Source organism: Microcaecilia unicolor, chromosome 9 (genome assembly GCF_901765095.1).
Source record: "Microcaecilia unicolor chromosome 9, aMicUni1.1, whole genome shotgun sequence".
Classification (NCBI taxonomy): Eukaryota; Metazoa; Chordata; class Amphibia; order Gymnophiona; family Siphonopidae; genus Microcaecilia; species Microcaecilia unicolor.
Window position 1 is genome coordinate 170,016,788 of NC_044039.1, and position 23,226 is coordinate 170,040,013.

A 23,226-nucleotide genomic window follows, 5' to 3' on the forward strand; every position below is an offset into this window, starting at 1 on the left:
GTGGAGGTGTGTGTGTACCAGAGGAGGGAGTGGTTGAGAGAGAGCTATGGGGGGGGTGAATGTGTACCAGAGGAGGAGGGAGTTGAGGAAGGGGTAGTGTGACCTTTGAAAATACATTAGTCCAACCTTTAGGAAACACCACTAGCTATCACTTTGCACTGTATGCTTTATTGTGCCTAAAAAACGTAATCACAATTTTGTCGTCTTAACTAAACACCCTTTTGCTAAAATGGATCTTAATGATCACTTCCTTAACAATGCCATTTTGAAATCGGGATCATTCAGTTTTTACAGCATCTTGCAGAAACACATGTCAATAGTAATTTTTTAATAATAATAAATCAGTTTTTGGGTTATTTGGAAAAATGTTGAGGGTCTCATTTTTTCTGGACACCATGTATATATGCAGGTATTTTTTGTACCTGGGGCAATGGAGGATTAAGTGACTTGCCCAGAGTCACAAGGAGCTGCAATGGAAATTGAACCTAGTTCCCCACATTCTCAGCCCACTGCAAGTGAATATTCATATGAGAGCCTCCATCATTGTTGTGCCACATAAGCCTGTTGAGTGAGGAATAGAGAAAATCTCCAGAAGATGCAGAGTTTGTGAAACCAAGGCCTTGTTTGGGCATGGACATTGAGAAAGGGCATACGATGAGGAGATTTTTTTAAAAAATATATAAAAAAAACTGGAATGAAAAAATTTTGATAAGAAGCTTTGTAAAAAGTTCGATATGTAGAGGAGTTTTCTAGAACCGCTGACTGCAAAGTGAATCCCTGTGTTTTTACACTGTAAGGATCTGTATTTCTGAGGTCCTTTCTCTTTCATTTTTGTACTACAGTCTTTTCTATATTAATAGTTGAAAAGTAATATGGGCCCTCCATCAGCAGGACAAAGAAAAGCTGTTATTTGGGGTAGTAGCAACAGCCTTCATAAGGGCACACCCTGTATCGATGACTTCCTGATCCAAGCAAAGTTGTAGGAGAAGAACCAGGCAATTTAGTTTCTGCAGAGTCTGGGGTGAGTGGTAATTTTTACAAAGAGCAAGTTATTGCCATCCTAGTCCGAGAGGGGCAGATAGAATATTCAAACTCTGAGCACAAATCATATTGTTACTAGCAGTGGGGAAGCCTTGTGCCTGGTAGTACCTAGAGGTCGTGGAATCCATAGCTACAGCCCTGAACCTAGTACCATGGTGAGAACCTGCTGTCACGATGGTCAGCCCTTTCCACTGATTATGGCACCTGGTGACTGTTATTGACGGATGCCAGAGCCAGTCTTGTCCTGGCATTCTGCTCCACCACCTGCCTAAGCGGGTGGGAAGCAGCATGCCAGGACCAGACAGATAGTTTTGCTGGGATAGAAATAGGTTGGTTGACCAACCAACTGGAGGCAAGGACTGTAAGATTGGACAAAAACTCCTCAATGGCCCTTCTTCACAGAGAACTGGTACAGCTTTTCTCAAACCCTGTCAAGGTGGCACTACAGGCAATCAGGTATTCAGAAGGTAGCCTTACTGTGTGTGTAAATTTGCCAAGGTGGCTGGAAAAGCATTTTCAAGTACTTTTTGCAGCACACATTGCAAGAGTAGGAAAGTGAAATTGGATTATCTCAGTGGGTGACCACTGGACCTAGGAAGACTGGAGTTGGCAGGATCAGCCTCTTTTTGTTTGACTATCACTGGGTTGCCTCATCTGCAATGTCTATCCCCCAAGAATGTTAAGGTGGTAGGGTTGTTCAGTAAAGAAGGGAGTTCAGCCTCAGTACTATATGCCCTAATTCTGCTGTTCTCCATTAGTGGGATAGTATGTCTTCTCAACATAGCCCCTCAAATGGTATATATTATGACATATATTTTGGAATGATAAATATTACAGCAGAATTCAGAGGCTAACGTGCTTAATTCTTGTAATCCCTTGCTCACACCCAATCCCAGTGTCCTCTAATTTATTTTGTTTTTGCCCAAGTAGTCTTTTTTTTTTTACATTTGTACCCCGCGCTTTCCCACTCATGGCAGGCTCAATGCGGCTTACATGGGGCAATGGAAGGTTAAGTGACTTGCCCAGAGTCACAAGGAGCTGCCTGTGCCGGGAATCGAACTCAGTTCCTCAGTTCCCCAGGACCAAAGTCCACCACCCTAACCACTAGGCCACTCCTCCACTCATTGACCAATATGATTTAAAAACTCATGTTAATATCTCTCTTCAGAATAAGGTAAAGGCATGTTGCGGTCTACATTTTAGGTTGAGGCCATGGAAATCATCACACATGCTGAGAGAGCTTTTTTCATTCTTCAATACTGTGGTTACAGCATATCCAAGTTGTTTACCTTAAATATGCTGTAAAATAATGTACATATGGAAGGATGAGATAGAAACTGTTTTCATCTAATAGCTCAGTGCCAGTATGTGCAGAATGTGAACTGTGCAGAGTTTGTGTATCTTCCTTCAGCCTTGTCAAAAGGCTGTATTATTAAAATTGTATTGGAGAAAAATATAGAGAAGCTGTTACGGGATACAGGATCCTCCTTGGAGCAATGGAACCATCTGCCTTTGTCATTGATGGGCAGAATCAACTTATTTAAAATGATAATATTCCCAAGATGGCTTTACATTTTACAAGTTATGCCAATACACTTATTACGAAGAGATGTACGGAAATTGAATAGCATATGTAGGAAATTCTTATGGGGGGGGGGGGAATCAAAGATGCGATTAGAATATCTATATGATAACTGGGAACAGGGAGGATTGGGTCTCCCAAATCTTCGACGGTACAATCAAGCATGTCTACTGAGGCACCTTCGGGATTGGATACTTAATACAGAAAAATTTACTCCAGTCAGTTAGGAACAGGCAGTATATTGCCCTTGGCATGTAAACTTTCTAATACAGGCCCAATCACAAAGTTTACCGCCAACGTGCAAGAAAAGTATTCTGTTACTACCTTTAAGACAGGTCTGGCGCTTTCTTATGACAGTTTGGAATCAAAACCCAAATATTAGCGATCAGCTTCCACTCCGGGGGAATAGAGATTTTCCACCTGGACTGGAGGCTAGGTTAATTAAGAGATGGGCAGACATGGAAATCAGCCTAATGGAACACATAGTAAATGAGGAAGGAGGTTTGTATACATTTCAAGACCTAAGGCAGAGACTTTCTCTAACTAAGATCACTTTACATACAGACAATTACATCACTATTGGTACAGCTTAGATCAAGAGGCATTGGGCACAAAATTAGGACAAAAACTCAGAGAATTCTTAAAAGGGGATGCACATGGTCACGTTTCCATATCTAGTTTGCACCAGGCCCTGCTGTTGCTCTGTCCGCCCAAAACTATGGAGCACTCATAGAGGCTTGGAGCAAAGACCTGGGATATGAATTGAAGGGAGTAAATTTTGCTAAATTGATAAAAGATAGCCCCAGGCAAGTTAGCGGGGCAGAGCTACAGGAGAGCCAGTATAGGATATTACATAGGGGATACATGGCACAAACACAGGCAGCAAGAGCGGGCTGTGCACCGGATGCTCAGTGTGTAAAGTGTAGACAAGGGAGAATTAGATAGGAGAACAATCCTTTGAAGGAGCACATTAAGAGGACCCACCAGTAAATATTGTTGGGATAATACACTGAGTAAAACACGAGTTATAAATATTGGAGTTTCATATAAAAGTTTATTGTTAATAGTTATGCAACTGCACAGTAATTATACATGTACACATTATAGATATAGGAGAAGACAAGAAGGAAGGGATAGGGGAGAAAAGTTTGGAAAACATTGATGATGGACATTTCAGGTTTAGTAATATGTACTAGACTTTGCTGTTATACGATTTATATTGACTGAGATGGAATTGTATACCATGTGACCTCATCAATAAAAAATTGTTGAAACATAAAATTGTATTGGAGAACATCACCGGGAACTATATACAAGGCCTAGTATTTTATTATTGTGGTCTTGTATAGTTTAAAGTGCAATTTTTCATTGATGATTTGCAGGGTTGTAGTATTCCAGTGTAAGAGAGGACTATTTAAATGGAGGCAGCTATCAGACTACTCCCTAATTTACAGAATACCTGACCATCTTGATTAACACTGTTGGCATTCTGTCTGAATATGAATCGGTTTGATTTTTCCAGTGAGTCATCAGGTTTTATTCCATGGGAGTTGTTTTTGCTAGGCACTGGGTGGAGCTGTTAAAACAAATCAACATCCTGTAAAGCTGAAGAAACAAAGTAAAATGTTTAGCTCAACGGTACCTAGATCTGTGAACACTTCATTATTTTGGTTGATCTTTAATATTAGTAGACCCCTCAAGTATTAATTGAGCAGATTTCCTAAAGAGAGTAGCTTGTATGTTGATTATAAAAATTAAATGAATATTTGAAAGTTGCTACAGATAGAACAACTTGCTAAGGTAAATGGCTAACTTGTACTTCAGTTATTAGTTTTTCAGCCGTCATTCTTTCATTTGCTCTCATGAATCGTTTTGTGGTTAAATGAGCAAATATATAAAGGATTAAAACAGCAGTAAGTTTGTATACACTGCTGTAGCTGCTTTTTGTTTAAATCCTATAACATTAACTATTAGAAACATTTAACTAATTCAACTAGTCCATCTCTTCAGGTTGGTGACAGTTTGCTTTTGTATTCTGTAGTCCACTATGTCAAATGGTTGGAAAGTTGGCATCCTGTGGTAGCAACATTAACAATTTGATCCGCTACTAATAAAATGTTAATTTGTTTTAAAAATTATTTCTTTCTACAGGACCCTTGTTAGTTGAAATCTGTAGAGAATATGGCAGCGATGCTATTACACTGCTAACTAGTATATGTGAGTAAATGGGGTTAACGTCTTGTTTTTTCATGTTGTAAATCTTTTTTTCATTAGTAAAGACATCAAGAAAACACTGCTTTCATCAGGATACGCTGAAGGCCTATGTGTAAATGAAGATAAATTGGTTGTGATATCATGCCTTAGCTGGAGGAAGTTAGGATGAGGAGTTCCTACAGACTTATTCTTTGCGAACCACTGAAAACCACATCCACTACATTTCATCCAGTCAGACGGTAGGCACCGGATGAACTTGGTTCTCAATACTTGCTTGTTGTTTCTTCTGTATACTTACAGTACCTTTTTTCTTTTTACGGATGTGAATTTTGAAATACAGGGAGAGAACTATTTTTAAACTAAATATATGACAATTGCAGAACCATTAATGTTGCATTTTTATGCTCGGGATTTTTGATGTGTAGCATTTGTAATTCAGCATAAGACTATGTAAAATTCCTGAAGAATGTCACTAAGATGTGAAAATAAGCTACCAGAAATTGGTAGTATACTGGACAGTGGAAAAACTTTGTGTTACCATAAACAACAATTATTATTCCAGTCAGCTGATTTAGGAACAGAAATATGATCCTTTTTTCCTTTATATTCTAGTATTTCTAATATTGTACTTTAAAAGAAATTAAGTTTGTATCTGTGGTACTCAACCATTTTAGACTTCAGAAAACATTTTTTATTTTACAGCAAAAATTGAGCATTTTCAGTATAGCTTGTACTGCTTACTCAAGTATAGTTTAGTGTTTTCAGGAAAATGACTTTCCTTTAGGGCATTTGGTAATTTGATTCAAGATGCAATCTAATTTTATAATATCTGAACTACAGTACCAGAAAAGTTAAATGTATTTGCATTGTGTCCTTTTTTGGCAGCCTGATCCATAGTGGTAATATAGCTAGAATACTACTAGGGGTCATGAGAGCCTAGGCCTTCAGAGCAGGACTCCAAGGATCCCCCAGTAAGGCCAGGAATGGAATTGAGGGGTTCAGAGATAGACATCTTAGTGGTGGTGGGGGGGGGGGGGGTGAGTAGATTGTTAATGTCGCTGGGAAGGGCCTCAGGGGAGGGATCAGTTGAAGGATTAGGCAACTGTGAGTGCAGGAGTGATGATTTTCAAAAGGCTGTTTTCTCCCACATGGAGAGATGTTCTCCACATGCTGACTTTTGAAGTTGTTGCTTCCACTAGATGTCGGGAGACATTGAAGTGAACACCTGCACATTCTTTCACATATTTTACAAGAGGCTCTGCATTTGACAGATCTTCAAGTAAAGTTACTGTGGGAAATCTCCACATTCTAACCTGCCTTCTGGATTCCCCTCTCCACATCCTTTCTGAAATAGCACTCTACATATATTGTGGCAGAACTTAGGTGTATGTTTTATTCTGCCTGTTTAGAGTAAGATTTTTATATCAATTTCTTGATAGTTATCCAAGTGGTTATGCTTTGGTTAATGAGGAACTTGAAATGTTGTATACTTTTGCATCCTACAGACCAGTCTAGACAAGTGGGTTATGTCTGTTGACCAGTGAATGGAGCCAGAGAAAAAAGTAGTTAAATTTATTAAATTTACTATACTATTAGACTGTGCCAGATCACGTAAAATCAACCAGAAAGGAACTGCAGTATAAAAATGAAAAAATAAAAGTCATACAGAAAAATGCATACCCTAAATACATTTTTTAAATTAATTTATTTATGCATTCTTGTATCCCACTGTTTATCCAAAAACAAGTTTCAGTTCAGAGCAGCTTACAAATTACAACCAATAGACACTGTCTCCGCAATGACCAGAAAGAATGCACCTTGAACAGACCTTTAAATTTCACAAGTGAACACTGCCCATAGTTCTCCTGGAGGTCCATTCCAGAGCTTGGGCACTACCCAAAAAACTGCTCTTATGTGTAGACTTCCAGGAAGCAGAAGAAAGCGGTGGACCACCAGCCTATTCTCAAATGCTGACCACAAAGGCCTATTAGGAACATACAGTACAACCATAGAGACAAGAGAACTGGGCACCCTCTCGTTCAAGGCCTTATGTGCTAAAGCCAAAAGTTTAAACTGTGTCCTATAAATCACCAATAACCAGTGAACATGAACATGAACATGGACAAAAGAAGGCAGACGCTGGATTGGGGGGAAGCAGTAGCAGTTTGGGTGGCGGTAAGAGGGAGGCCGGGATTTGCCGTGGCACCCCTGAGAGTTTGCTGCGATGCAAACTTTGGGAACCGCTGCAATAGCAAAAGAGCAACCAGTCAAAAAAGAAGAAAACCACCACAACACCGTACCTCATATACCAATCGATCTAAGTTTGGAAAGGAATTAGGAATGATCTACTAAATCAAAGGCAGAAGCCAAGGCTAAAAACAACACCAATACTATCTTTCTAGCATCCAAGGCTTGATAAACCTCATTTAACATAGAAACCAAAACCAACTCCGTGCTGTGACCAGTACAAAAACTCAACTGTCTCAGGTGCAAAACAGATGTAGACTCTACAAAATCCGTCAACCACAACTTTCTCCACAATTTTACTAACAGAACATAGATTAGAGATCAGACTACAATTATAGGGATTCAAAGGACCCAGTGAAAAGCCCTTCAAAATTGGTCTAACCAAAGCATGTTTCCACCGCAAAGGAACTATCTCACTTATCAATGGTGAATCAGAACCTTATAACATAAGCCTATGCCTCAGTAATCTAATCCAGGTTGACGGGATAAGGTTCAACAAACAAATAACATGCCTTGTGGAGAGAATCCTATGAAATGACATCAATGTGGCCACTTGATATCTACTATATTCAACTCAATCCTTTCAACAGCAGTCAAAACAACATCATTCTTCAAAGCATCACTACCCCCTGTCCATCACTGAGCTGCAGACTGTTAGCTAAGAATCTTTCCGTCAAAACACTGAGGCAAATGGTCCACAGAAGGCATAAAACGAGTCAGCTGTGGGATCGCTTGCAACTGACACAAGCAAAAACTTCTTCTTTGCAGGATTAGAAGCTTCCTGAATTTCCTTAGAATTCCTGTTAATGATCTTCAGCTAGTGATCATAGAGGCAGATGCAGCAACCAAACGTAAAAAAATCTAAATCGTTAAAGTCCCTAACGATTTTTAAAAAAACGAAGAATGCACCCAAAGAAAAAGTCACACATGCTGAGATCGGTATTGAAACGTACAATGTATCAAAGAATCACAATACACATCGGTAATCGGCCCCCAAATCATGCGCAGAGCAGCCAAGAGTTATGTTAGCTGCTCTGCGCATGCCACAAACAGTCAAAACACAAGCACATGGCTCCCAAATCAAAACAAAATAAAAAAAGGGTCGGGAGGGGGCAAAGGCGCTCGTCAGGAGCGTCCTGTATGGCCATCCTTGCCCCCCCCCCCCCCCCGAGGTCGCCGTTCCCCCCTCCCCCACTTCCCCCTGCATTCTAAATTAAAAAGCAAACATACCTTTAGCAGCCCCGGCCCCCTCCCTTCCTCACTACTCTGTCTCCCCTCAGCTCCGCTTCCCGACATCCTCCGCCCTGTGCCCCGCCCCCTCTTGGGGTCATCGCCGCCATTCCCCTCCTCCATCGAGCCCCCCTCCCTCTTACCGGGCCCGTGCAGCGCCTCTCTCCTCTGTCCGAAGGCGCTGCACGAGCAAGAAGAAAGCTGATGCCTGCCTTCGCCAAGCTTCGGTCGCGCGTCTCTCTCCTCCTGGGCCCGCCCCTGTCTGACGTCTGCTGCTGTAGGAATCAATCCAAGGCACATCAGACTATTTTTGAACTCCTTGGGGCTTGTAGAGGCTTCTGTTAATGGATTGTGCCTTTCAGTTTCCTTTTGACCAATCACAGCGCTATTAGCTCTGCTAATGCGCTGGGATTGGCTCACAGTTTGTTTGTTTTTTCACTTTACTATTTTTCCTGGCACAGAGCTGTCCTAACGAGAGGTCCAGACCTCTCGTTAGATTTCCTGCCTTTTTCCTGCGTAAAGGCAATCGGAAAAGGTTAGTGCATCTCGTTTCAATGGGGTTTTCACACTAATTGCTCATCTCCATTCCGTTTTCGTTAGCTGCTGGCTTCCTCGGTAAAAGCCCTTTGATGCATGCAACGGATCAAATTTTCCTCGTTGTAGGGTCATTAAAGGCTCATTAAGCTTTAGTGCATCTGCCATAGTGAGTTTATCTTGTTGAGCAGACTGGATGGGACCATACAGGTCTTTATCTGCCATCATCTACTATGTTACCATGTTGACAGGCTGCATCTCCAGCAGTTAAGGTCTTGGGTCTGCAGCTATTGCCAGTCCTATGTCTCTTCTCTGGTGGTACCCTGTATGCTCCATTTGCAGCAGCCATTTTGTGCCTTCTACTGCTGTTACATAGCGGCAATAATTTTGTGGGTTCCCATAGGGGTTTACAACGCCTGGAAGGAGTCATGGTTGAGCCCCTCTGTGTGGCCAAATCTTCCAGCTATATAATTGGTATTCTTTACCTTGAGGAGCAACTGTAGGCATTAAAGCTCATTTTAGTTCATTCAGTGAAGGTGTTGCAACTCTTGAATAATTAGCAAGAGGCACAAGACACCAACCTTTAGTCCCTTCTAAAGAAGGGTGAACTTGGGCGAAAATAAAGAATCATCTATTTCTTTAAGCTGAAACAGGCAGCTGTCCCTTTCACCAGGAAGTCTATAAAGTCTGAAATGGAACCTTATCTTCATAAGTTGAAAGGGTCAATTTTTATATCCCCTTAACAATTTGGGAATCTGGCCATCATGCAGGAATCACTTCTTGTTAATCAGCCACATTCTGATATGGATAAAAAGAGTATTATAATTAAGACTCTATCTGTTTTCTTCATCCATTAAGATTTTGGGGGTATGTTTGGATAATAAATTATCTTTGGAGATGCAAATTAATGCAAACAAAGAGTGATCTTTCAGTTGTGTAAATTGCATCAAATTCGAAAATATTTCAATCAAGATCATTTCCAGCTTATTGTCCAGGTTTTAATTTTGAGTTTGCTTGATTATTGTAACATTATCTATTGGGAGTTTCCAAACAGATATTGAAGAAACTTCTTACTATACAGAATGTAGCATTGTTTAATCTTCTCTACTGTTATGTGAAGCTTCATTGGCTTCCTGTGCAAGCCAGGGTCCTGTTTAAATTTTCTTGTGTACAAAATTATATACAGTCTACCCTACTTAATTGAACCGTTTTGTTCTTACAAATAAAACTAGAGTTCCCAGGACATTTTAACTTTTTACTTTTCCTTCTTTAAAAAAATATGAGAACTAGATTAATAGACACACTTTTTTTTTTTTGGTATCAAGTGGCTCGCTTGGACAAGTCTGTTAAAGATCTCTTGATGTCCAAAATGTCCTATAACCTGTTCTGTAAAACAGATGAAAACTTACTTATTTAAAAAATGTGTGTTAAATCATGCTGCATAAAATATATAGTTTAGGGATATTTTGTCTCTGTTAGGTTACACTCTGTTATTCCTGGAAATGTCCAGTCTTCTTTAATGTGTGATCTGCATTGAACCAAAAGGTATATTGCGGAATATAAATTTATTGTTAACATTAATAATGTCTTTGTATCGCTCCATGGTGCAATCACACCTCAAATATTTTGTACAATTTTGGTCACTGCATCTCAAAGATATTGCAGAATTAAAAAAGATACAGAGAAGGGCGACAAATGATAAAGATAAATGGGATGACTTCCCTGTGAGTATAGGCTAAGGAGGCTAGGGCTGTTCAGCTTGGAGAAGAGATGGCTGAGGGGAGATATGATAGAGGTCTATAAAATACTGAGTGGAGTGGAAATGGTAGATGTGAATCGCTTGATTACTCTTTCCAAAAATACTTGGACTAGGGGGCATGTAATGAAGCTACTAAGTAGTAAATTTTAGAATGGATCAGGAAAAATAAATATTTCTTCACTCAGCGTGTAATTAAACTTTGGAATTCATTGATGGAAAATGTAGTAAAAGCAGTTAGCTTAACAGAGTTTAAAAAAGGTTTGGATAATTTCCTAAAAATCAGGTCCATAAGCTATTATTAAGATAGACGGGAAAAATTCACTTCTTTTTCTAGGATAAGCAGCATAAAATCTGTTATACTCTTTTTAGTATATTACCAGGTACTTGTGACGTGGATTGGCCACTATTGGAAACAGGATACTGGGCTTGATGAACCTTCAGTATAACCCAGTATGGCAATGCTTATGTTCTTATGTTTATTTGTTCTCTGGCTTCGGCTCTCTTTTCTGGCTGCATAGCTCAGCTCTCTTTTCAGGAAGCATACCTCAGCTCTCTTCTTAGCAAAATGGCTCAATTCTCTTCTCCACTCAGCTTACCTCGCCACTCGAGTGGTCTCCATTTTGCTCACACTGCATGGCGCGGTGCTCTCCTCAAGGTTCTTGGCACGATGCTCTTCTTAAGCTGGGGGTACCTCCTTTCACAGATTTAGTAGCTAAACTCCTTTTATGAAGCCTTGTTACACATCTCGTTTCGAACTGTGCCGCTCATCTCTCTTTTTGCAGAGTAGGTCAGTTTCAACTTATAGCTCAACTATCTGGTTATCTTCAGTAGCTCTGTTCTCTTCTTAGTTAATTGTCTATGCTCCTTTGCAAGCTGAATAGCTAAATTCCCTTTTCTAAGCTTAATAGCTTTTGTTCCTTTTGGCAGTATGGATAGCTCAGCTACATTTGCAAGTAGACTCCCACTGCTCCCTTTTCTTGAGCAGTATGCCGCAGATCCCTGGATCAAGCTCAACTGCTTGGTTCTCTTTTTGAAGCTGACTTGGCTACCTTTTTATGCTGTCTAGCTCATCTTCCTTTTTCAAGCTGAATATCTCAGTTTCACTTCTGGGACTGAATATCTCACCCCTGATGTTCCTCTCTGTTTTGCCTTTGGTTTGCTATTTGGACCTGTTGTCTGAAGGGCAGACAGTAAAGCAATGGGTTGATTTTTTTTTTTTCTTCATCTTTTAGTCCCACCCCCTTTTTTTTTTTTTTCCTGGGAACTGTTTTGCTACATCCCACTTGTCTGGACTGGTCTGGTCTGGTAGGAATCAAAAGAAGGAAAAGTTATGTCTTACCTGATAACTTTCTTTCCTTTAGTACTATCAGACAGTCCAGAAGTCCTCTCTGATTTGTTGTTTGAACTCAAGAAGTGATTGTTTCTTTTTTTCTCATATTTTCATTTGCAGGTTTCATTATGTCTATCTCGCGCTTTATCCTTATATGTTCTATGGTTTCCTTCTCCTGTAGTGAATCTGTGTCCTCTCAGTTGAGTTTATGCCATAATAATATCAGTGGCAGACTGTAACATTGTTTCTGCCTCAAATGTGTGGTCTGTAACGACAGTACAGAATCTGTACTACTTGGCTATTCAAAATTGGCTGCACAATACTCTTAAGGAGTATATCCCATAGAACTACTTTTTTTTTCTCTGTCTCCATCTGCTGGTCAATTAATATAACCCAGTTGTCTGGATTGGTCAAGTAGGAAAGAAAGATATCACATAAGACATAAATTTTCCATCTGTCTCATTTAAGTACAATAATGTTCTTTACCTTGTAGACTACTTTTAACATTTGATGTTAAGGCAGTCTAGAAATTCCAGTAAACTAATTTAACTCAGTATGCCCACCAGAAAATATTTGGGTCAAAAATGAGGCTAGATGTCATTACTGCTTTACTAAGTCCTCTAATTGTGCATGAATCATATCTGTGAACTGGCAATAATCACAACAGAGAAAAGATTCACTCACTATAGGTTCTTGCTGTTGCAACCCAAATATATGTTGGGGGGGGGGGGGCAGCGGAGGAGGAGGGTTGCAGGAATACATAATGAGTATGCACTTCTTCCAATAGGAACCATTTCTGTGGCTGCTGAGTACCCTCAATTTGAATAAGCCCCTTCACTGTGTTTGGCACCCCAGTCATTTTGAAATGTTGATACTTATGCTCCTTTCCTCAAGCAACTATGTCCAGCTTCTTCCTTTTACCCCCTAACTCATTGAGGTGTAGTTTGCTCATCTTCCTCCACTCTCTCCCACCCCCAGCTAGGGTTGCCAGATTCACCTGATGGGGTTGATCCAGTCTTGGGGTTAAGCCACTGCATGCAGGAAAATGTAGATGTGATTTTTCCCATTGCATTCTCTAAGAAAAGCAAGACTTACAAGTCCCTGCATGCAGTAGGGGTAAACCCAGGACTGGATCAGTCCTGTTGGGTGAATCTGGATCCAAATGGCAAACTTGCCCCACTTCGTCATGCTGAGCTCCAATTGGGGTTGAAGTTGCAGCCACATGCTTTTGCTGGGGCCCCAGTCACAGCTGGCCACCATCATATGTGACTTTTTAAAACCCTCATTCATAGCAGCAGTGGTAGTGGCAGTTTCAAAAATAGATGATGATCTCAGTCCCCTGGGCTTGAAACTCGTGTTGTCTTCTCCCCCCACCCTTCAAAAAAATCTTGGCTCAAGGCAGCAAGTAAACTTTCTTACAGGACAGCAAAGCATGGCAGTATTTTTGCCAGCTGTCACTATATTCTATTTCAAACCTCTCCGATCACAAGGCATAGCCAGTTTTCACAAGGATTAGCAGTGCCTGTATGTCTAGGAGTTGTTGTTTTTTTTTAACTGCTCACTGTGATAAGCATGCCAGCATTTCTGCCTGCTCACTTCACTGTGCTGACTGGTAGGATGGGGGTCTGTCTTAAGTGTCAGGTTTCTACAGCCAGGGAATACTGAGGAGAAGTTCAAATAGGAACAATTTGGAGGATTGCACAAGAGGAGAACAGCATATAATATGCTCAGTTCAATCATTGCTCTCCTTTGAAGCCCCACAAGCAGTGATTCTCGCTATGGTTATTGCCAGAATAGATTTTTTTTTTGTTACATTTGTACCCTGTGCTTTCCCACTCATGGCAGGCTCAATGCGGCTTACATGGGGCAATGGAGGGTTAAGTGACTTGCCCAGAGTCACAAGCAGCTGCCTGTGCCTGAAGTGGGAATCGAACTCAGTTCCTCAGTTCCCCAGGACCAAAGTCCACCATCCTAACCACTAGGCCACTCCTCCACTCTAACCACTAGGCCACTCCTCCACTCTCTTCTCTCGAGAATTCAGCGCAAATAAAAATTGGGACCACATGACCCCTTCATTCATAGAAGAAGACTGGCCTCCTGTTAAATACAGAATCCAGTTTAAAATACTAATCTTAGTATACAAAATTAACAAGTACAGAATTCCTGATTCTCTTTTCAGAATTCTCATACCATACACACCCTCTAGAAGCTTACGTTCATCAAATCAGAATTTATTCATCATACCTTCCTTTCAACACATTCACTTGCAATCTATTTGGGATTCTGTTTTTAATGCGACAGGCCCTACACTCTGGAGCCATCTACCCCAATATCAGAATCAAGTTATCCAGTGTTTAAAACCAAATCTTCTTATTTCAGCTATCTTTCCATTTAGATTCTGATGGTCAAACATGAACTGGATGATAAACGGCAATTAGTCCTGGCCTGGGATCATAACAACATGGCTGTACTCTTGATCTTTGCTGTGGATAATTTGTGATTTTTCTCTTTCTTTTCCTATATCTGCTTTGTAGATTTTCATGTAAAATAAACTGCTGAATTGTATATGCCTAATAGCAGTATGTTGTTGGAAACTGTAAACATTAGCTAATGCAGCTGTATTGCTGCACATGAACGGAGTATACTGCGACATGTTAGCACATGAAATGTGCAGGGAGACAGCAGCTGTGTATGCATGTTGCAGCCTATAGAGAGCATGACTTATGTTTTTATATGGACTATGGCTTGCTGTGTAACTTAGTAATTGATTTGCTGTAATGTATCTTGCAGTGATTTATTTATATAGATATTTCTGTCTGTGGATAGTTCAGAGCAAGGTGATCTGTCCAGCTTTTCGTTTTCTGTTATCACCCCAAGGTATTCACTTTCATTTGTTTGAGTAGCCCTGTTTATCATTATTTTAAATCATCCTTAATGCTTTCCTATGACAATTCCTTGATTTTCCTTTACTGATTATGTACATCGTCTTCAGATAGGTCTGATTTTTGCTTTCAGAAATTATTTTCCTTTGATATTAATGGGAATTGCATGGCTTTTTCCAGCTTTGATTTTGTTACATCCTTTATATTCGTAATTCCTCATGAAAGCATAGAAAAAACATTTTTTAACTCTTTTTGCAAAGCTAATACAAGCAAGAGTATAACATTCCATAAGATGATGGATGTTTGTTTCTTACATGTAGCTACAAATATAATACCTTATAACAGAATCATCAAACATATAAACAGCAAGTGACCGTACTCACTTGCAAATGCGCAGTACAGCCTTTCCTCTCTGTCCCACCCTCGCATCAAGACGTCATGACATCAGAGGGCGGAACAGAGAGGGAAACAGAGTCGAATTGTCGGACACCGCTGCTGCTGCCTGGAAAGGAACATCGCGCGAAACAACCTCTACCCTCCCCCGCCCCATCCCGCCCTCCCCCCCCCCTCCTTATCGGGCCCCCTGCACTGACCTGACAGCGCCTCTCACCCCCGTGTGGAAGCGCTGCAGGCAGCAGCAGAGCGATCTGCTGCTGCCTGTAGTGCTTTCACACGGAGGTGAGAGGCGTCGTCAGGTCAGTGCAGGGGGCCCAGCACGGAGGGAGGAGGGAGCGGCGATGAGGGTAGCTGGACATAGGGGGAGGGCAGGGGGGAGAGGCCATGGTTGCTGGACTTGGGGTGAGAGCAGGGCACAGAGGAGGGTTGCTGGACATGGGGGGAGGTGGGAGGCCAAGGGAAAGAGGAGGGTCGCTGGATATGGGGGGGAGGATCGGTGGACGGGGTGAGGCCAGGGTAGAGAGGAGGGCTGCAATACTCGCCCGTTTTTACGGGCTTAACGGCTAGTGTAAATATAAATCAACATATGCATCCAGCTTCTCCTACATTAGCACGCAGCTATGGAATGCAGTACCAAATGTCATAAAAACAATGCACGACCTAACAATCTTTCGAAAATGACTAAAAACCAACCTGTTCAAAAAGACATACCCCAACGATCCATCCTAAATACCAGACAACAAAACTCTTCCAGAACCAGACAAACCGAACTCTCTATACCTGACTGCTTCAGTCACTCTGTCACTAATGAACGTTAACGCACTACCACCTTATTTGTCACGCCGGAAACGAACTGATTATCTAACTTATTCTATAATGTACTCTATCATTTATGAACTCTAATGCAATACCACTTTGTATTTCTCATTCCGGAAATGGCGATCGCCATTACGGCATAATGTAAGCCATATTGAGCCTTCAAAAAGTTGCGAAAATGTGGGATAGAAATGCAACAAATAAAATCTAGAACAGAGAAACATTCAAATACACTTCCCTCTATAAAAACAAGTAAGGCAGTGACCAAGAAACGTCCTATTTCATATAAACATCGCACAGTGTAAAGGGCCAAAAGAAATGTGTTTATTTAGTAAACAACTGCATGCTTTAGCAGAGAGACTATTCCAATAAGGCTCTCATTTAGAATGAGAATTTTTCCATTGCGCCTCCTTTTTGGCATCCACCACCAATTGCTCAGTGGCTAGTAGAGAAGTTGTTTGTCTTCTCCACTGAGATTAGCCAGTTTGGAAGGATACATAGGTATGCTATCAAAAAATATTTTCGTAAGAACCCTTGTGCTGCTTTAATTTTAATTTGAATAAGCTACTTAACATTTCTAGAGCGCTACTAGGGTTACGCAGCACTGTACAGTTTAAACAAAAAGGACAGTCCCTGCTCAAAGGAGCTTACAATCTAAAGGATGAAATGTCAAGTTGGGGTAGTCTAGATTTCCTGAGTAGAGGTGTAGTGGTTAGGTGCCAAAGGCGACATTGAAAAGGTGGGCTTTGAGTAAGGATTTGAAGATGGGCAGGGAGGGGGCCTAGCGTATGGGCTCAGGGAGTTTATTCCAAGCATGGGATGAGGCGAGGCAGGAAGGGCGGAGCCTGGAGTTGGCGGTGGTGGTGAAGGGTACTGAAAGGAGGGATTTGTCTTGAGAGTGGAGGTTACGGGTAGGAACGTAAGGGGAGATGAGGGTAGAGAGGTAGGGAGGGGCTGCAGATCGAGTACATTTGTAGGTTAGTAGGAGAAGCTTGAACTGTACGCGGTACCTGATCGGAAGCCAGTGAAGTGATTTGAGGAGAGGGGTGGTGTGAGTATATCAGTCCAGGCGGAAGATAAGACGTGCAGCAGAGTTCTGAATGGACTGAAGGGGGGATAGATGGCAAAGTGGGAGGCCAGTGAGGAGTAGATAAGCTGTGTGATGTCTGATACTAAATAAACTAAGTACAGCTGCTACACATCTCCAAAACTGCTGAACTAGTGCACACGACCAGAACATATGGCCAAGTGTTGCTCCATGCATTTTACACTTAGGATACTCCTAGTAGTGATGCGGGCTCAATAAATTCTATAGGGTGATATGTAAGCCTGCAATCATATTTTACATTGCATTTCCCACTATTCACTGTCATCTTGGGAATGCTAGGTAGGCAGACTTTTAACAAGTTTCTAGTCACAGTATGCTGTAAGTGCCTTTGCCAAGCTTCTGCTAGTATGTCATAATTAATGCTTTCTAGAAGACATTTTTGAAAGTATGACAGACGTATATTAAGTTGTTCCTTCGAGCATAATAGCCCACTTAAAATTTCATAGGAGTCTTCCTTCAGTGAATGAAAGGTATCGTACTTGCATAATGGAATATTTTTCTTTTTCTTTCACCATTTACCACCTGGAAAAGGAATTTGAGGCCTTTGCCTTTACACTGGGAGAGCAGAGTTACCACAAATTGGCAACAAAGACATTGTCCATGAGATGCTCACCCTCCACCTGCACTGCATACGCCGTAACCGCTTTAGGGAGCAAATGAAAATGAGTTTTTATCTTTAGCAGGAGGTCTCTACTGGAAGCATGTAAAAAAAAATTTTAACTAAATTTTACATTTAGTTAACATTATGGAAAGTCATATTTTAAATAAGATGTTGAAGGGGAATCTATGCTTTTTTTTTCCCCCTCCACAAATATGAACTAAAACGTATATGAATCTTGTGGTCTCTCCAGGATAAACTGATGGGTAACATTTGGATTACGTAAAGTCATTGTGGCACTATAACATATTGTATAGCTGAATACGGCCCATAAGAGAAATTAATTGGAAGTAATTGCTATTTTGATAACTTATTATACAGATTTGTAACCAGTTGCTGAACATTGTTCATAAAAGCTGTCCAAGTTGGAATGTGTAATCCCAGGTATTTTAGCAAATCTTGAGCCCAAGACAGAGGAAACAGTTTCCTAATGCTCTCTTAATTCTCTGTATGTTAGAAGTACTTCAGATGTGTTCAGATTCAGTTTCAGACCAGAAACTATCCCAAACTCCTCAGACGCTCCAACACAAGTGGTAGGGATCTCTGATAAAATATTTTTTGTTTGTTTAATTATTCATTTATTCCACTTAGGGCAAGATGCACTAAACTAAACGAGCCTTTAACCACACTTTTAACGAACAAGTTTTTAACCCTGGCATGTACTAAAGCCCAATTTCTGACAACGATAGCAGCAAACGAAAACGGAGTGCAGATGAGCAAATTGTGTAGAAACCCTATTGAAATGAGATGCACTAAGGTTTTCCGCTTGCCCTAACGCTGGAAAACTCCGGGAAAGCTAACAAGAGGGGGCAAAAACGCTCATCAGGAGCGTCCTTTATGGACGGCCTTCCCCCCCCCCCCCCCCCCGAGGTCGCCCCCTGCATTAAATCTCACCTCTGTGTGAAGGCGCTGCACGGACAAGAACAGCTGATTGCCTCCTCTGACATTCCTCCTGGGCCCGCCCTCGTGTGATGTAAGTAACCTATGAGGGAAGGGGGAGGAGGGAGAGAGAACCACGGGCAGGGCGAAAAGGGGATGGAGAGATGTTAGACCGTGCACAGTGGAGGGGGGAGGAGGAAATAGGGAGATATGCCAGTTGAGGGAGAGAGGTGGAGGGAGAAGAGAGGAAGCAAAGGTATGATAACTAATGTGGGGGGGGGGGTAGGGAGAAGAAATGCGTGGCCCCTCTCGCCAAATGGATTGCTGGCAATGCCCCACCGTTTAACCACGTGATCAATCACGTTTAAACATTTTAAACAAACTTCAGCCCTACTAAAACCATTTCTTTTTGAGGAATATTTGACCCAGAATAAGTGTTAATATTGTATTGATCTTAATATTGTTTCTAATTAATGTAATTCTTTTAATGATCATTTCATTATAAACCACTTCAGACCCTTTTTGGGAATAAGCAGGTTAAAAATGCTCGAGATTAGATTTGATTTGTGCTTCTTTCTTTTGTAGGGCAACGAGTAGTCTTTGATGGAGCTTCATTAGATTATTAACTTGGATCATGTTTTTATTTTTAAGCAAATGTGAATGCTTTTTTTATATTAGCATGCTCAACATGTTTTAACAGCAAATGTTTTAAATAAAAGTTAACATACAATTAAACTATGTTTCTTTTTCTTTAGGATTTCTGGCATGCACCTAAAACCATATCACAAATTACAACAGAGAGATCCATTTCTAGAAGCAAGCCAGAATACAATGAGAGGCCTTCCTATGAATCATAAGAGCTCTGTAAAAGAAGAAAAATTCACCAAACAGAACTTTTTATCTGTATCAACCCATAGGCCTTTAGGAACTTTGTCTCAGAACACAATATGTAATGAAGGTGGAAAAAGTACAGCAGATAGTCTTGTTGTTAAAGGAAAACATATTTCTGCAATAATCCACCCAGGTAGTGAAGTGGAAGGTCCACTGGATATCTGTACAATCATCAAACCTGGAAATACCAAGGAGAAGATTGCCTTTTTTGCAGCACATCATTGTGGCAACAACAGGACAGGCTCAGTGAAAGTCAAGAGCACATGGGATATAGATAAAAGATCTGCTAAAAGAAGAAAAAAATCTATAGAACTTGGAAAAGCTAAAAAACAGTTAGAAAAAGAGACAAAAAATAACTACCAGCCTGAACCTTTTGTATCCAGCATTGAACAGTGCTCTGAACATTTCGTATGTGAAGGAGGTGATGGCATTTTTCCAGCTAGATCTTTGTCTGTAATAGAAATGGTAGCTTTTCTGGAACAACGAGCAAGTGCTTTACTGGAAGACTGTACAAAAAATTGCTCGAACTCTTATGCTGTGACAAAGTTTGCTGGACAGTTTAAAGGGGTACCTTCTGTTTCAGATCCTTATACCACACTTGCTGCCTGTGAGATACTTTCACAGAGAGGGACTTCTGAAAGTGGTGAACAGCAGAATGAGCCTGTGCGTGTTCTGGACATGGTTGCAAAACTTGAATCGGAATGTTTAAAGCATCAAACTGAACATGATGCAGGGAGTCTTTCTAGAAATAACAGTTTCCGGAGAAATGTTGGCAGGATGCTGCTAGCAAGTGGATCTCAGTCTGACAAGAATGAATCAGGAAAAGTTTCTTCTAAGAGAGTTGATCTGAAGGATCACATTGAAGATTTTGGTACATTAGATAATATCTGCACAAATTCAGTCCCTAAAGCTGATGAGTCATCGTGGGGTGAAGCTGCACCTCCAGCACCCTGCAAAAAGCAGTCCTTGCAACCAGTGGAGGATTTCTACATTACAAATGTTAATTTAACCCTTTCCAAGGAAACATCACTGAAAATTAGAAGTCAATGTGATATTGAAATAACAGTGGATCCTGTTAAGTTCTCTTTTTCTGTGTGTCCAAAAACTCTAGAAATTGCACCAAATGCATTGCAGTGGAAGAGTGTGGAAGTTGGCCATTCAGTTAAAGAATCTGAAACCTGTCATGGAAGGAAATCTGACTCATCACCAAAGGTAGTAGATGTACAGATTCATAAACAATCAGAAACTGAAAGGAGAGATCCAAAAGCAAAAACTTCAAGTTTAAGTTTTTGTGAAGATCCACTTCCAGGGACATTATTTTTCCAACTGCACAAGAATCAAAAGGATGAAAAAGATCCATGCTTGAATGAGAGGTGCAAGCAAAAATCACCAGAAATAGGCTTGATAAAGGAGCCTTCTACTGATGGAATAGCCAGGGAAAATGATTCTTTAGAGACCTATACAGCTTCAGTATCTTTAGAAAATGGACCTCGGATACCTGATCCATCCTTGAAAAAACAGGTGTCTCACAATTTCTTGGAGACAAGGTTTAAAATTCAGCAGCTTTTGGAACCTCAGCAATATATGATCTTTTTGCCACATCACATTATGGTAAAGATACTTAGATTTCTTCCAACAAAAACATTGGCAATTCTAAAATGTACATGTCTTTATTTCAAGTTCATCATTGAACACTATGACATAAGAGCAGCAGATTCTCTTTGGGTCCGTGATCCACGCTACAAAGCTGATCCTTGTAAGCAGTGCAAAAAAAAATATGTGAAAGGGGATGTATCTCTATGCTGGTGGCATCCCAAGCCTTATTGTCAAGCTTTACCATATGGACCAGGATATTGGATGTGCTGCCACAAGTCTCAGAAAGAAAGTTCTGGTTGCAAAGTAGGACTTCATGACAATCGGTGGGTCCCTGCTTGCCATAGCTTTAACCGAACTGTTTACAAGAAGACAAAAGAATCTGAACAAGATGATGAATTTTAGTGCTTTGACTGTTTTTTTGTGAATATTTTTGTGTGGAGAGAAATTTCTTGCCCTGTGCTGTTTACATTGTAAATAATTGTCTGTCTCACAGGGCTGTAAAACTGCACATACTTTATAACACATGAGCCCATCTTTGAATTAAGCAGCCCATTTAGCCCTTTTTAGGTATTTGACACTAAAGTTAGATGTACATAAAAGTTTACAAATGGCTGTTTAACATAATCACTATCGTGCAGCTATGGATAGTGTTGTGCCTAGAATGTGTGGGATTTTAAATGTCTTCTTTCAAAGTTTTTGTATGTCCTGTATAATATCAATGTTTCAGAGGAGAAACACTAAAAGTGTAGGAATAAATGCATTAAAGATCGTCAAATGCTTTAACTGGATTTAAATTTAGAGTGTACCGTCCAAATATCTGATGTACTGTGGAGTCAGTGAACAAAAGATAAAGGAAACTTGTATAGTGATGAAGTATAAAAAGTTTTTGTTTGGCTTTTTACTTCAATAAAATATGTACCCTAAATATTGCAATCTGCTTGTAAATTTTGTTCTCTGAAGTTATAAGGGTTTCTTTCTTTACATATTGGTGTTAAGTATTGTTGAATCCAAATATGTGAAAGTGGTGTATTCTAAGCCTTTGATTGGGCTACAGACTATATAGTGCAGTATTTGTAAACTGGAAGTAATTTGATTAGTAAATCTGTTTGGATTAGAATATTGTTGACATTTTGGTGCCTTAACTCGCATACAAACACAGCTGCTCAGTATGTTGATTTCACAAAAAGACGACTCAATAGAACAATTGACAATCTATGAACACATTTTCTCTGCACATTTGTATATTGGGGAATTTTACTGGAAAGTGAAAAGCTATCTGTGTTGTACTGTGCTAAAGAAATTTTTGTTCAAAATGCCATTTATTATTATGGAAATCTTTTAAACATACATATATATTTAGATATCTCTATGTATGACATCAGATGTAAGCTGTGTGCGATAAAACTGGATATTTGCCCTTGAATTAGTAGTTTTATTTCAGCCTTTACTCTACCCTTAGGAAAGGGGGGGGGGAATCATTTGTGAACTGAATTCTAGTTAACAAAAATTAACACCTAATTCTTGTTAGCTACAACCTGATAATGCTTTAATTATTAAAAAAAATGTTTAATTTGTAAGGTTTGAGAACAGAAAGGAATGTATAAGGATGTTTTATTGTTTATAAACAAATTATGACAAGACATTGAAACAAATATCTTGTCTTTAGATCTATAAATTATTTACACTTCACTATTTATTTTTTTAACTGTTCTCCATTCCAGTATAAGCTCAATAAAGTTTCACATTAATATTATGTTGTTTTTCTATTCATTTGTAAATTAGGATGTTGAGTGTCTGCAAATTCAACGATGAATACTTTTAACAGTTCTCTAATGATAAAAGGGAATGAAAGATACTAATGTTCTCATTTTTGCCTATTTTTAGGTGTGCATAGTTTTTATTTCTTTAAAAGCAGCTGCATGGCTTTACTACTAACTGAAGCATTCAAGATTCGTTTCAAATCAGCACAGGCTGCTTTTAATTCTTTCACTTCTGGTCATGTATAGAGTATCAGGTTGTATCTAGAAACAAAATTTTCAAAACTGATCCATAGCTTTTCATGA

At 40.1% G+C, this 23,226-nt stretch overlaps 1 protein-coding gene across 1 annotated transcript in view; it reads left to right on the forward strand.

The window, feature by feature from the left end:
• The window catches only part of FBXO34 (F-box protein 34), a 71,661-nt gene extending 48,784 nt beyond the window's left edge, over positions 1-22,877 (forward strand). The window contains exons 2-3 of the mRNA XM_030214186.1: positions 4,898-5,076; positions 19,432-22,877. Coding sequence (XP_030070046.1) covers positions 5,003-5,076; positions 19,432-21,565 — 2,208 coding nt within the window. The 5' untranslated portion in view covers positions 4,898-5,002 and the 3' untranslated portion in view covers positions 21,566-22,877. The remainder of the gene's footprint in view (positions 1-4,897; positions 5,077-19,431) is intronic.
• Positions 22,878-23,226: the final 349 nt, after the last annotated feature.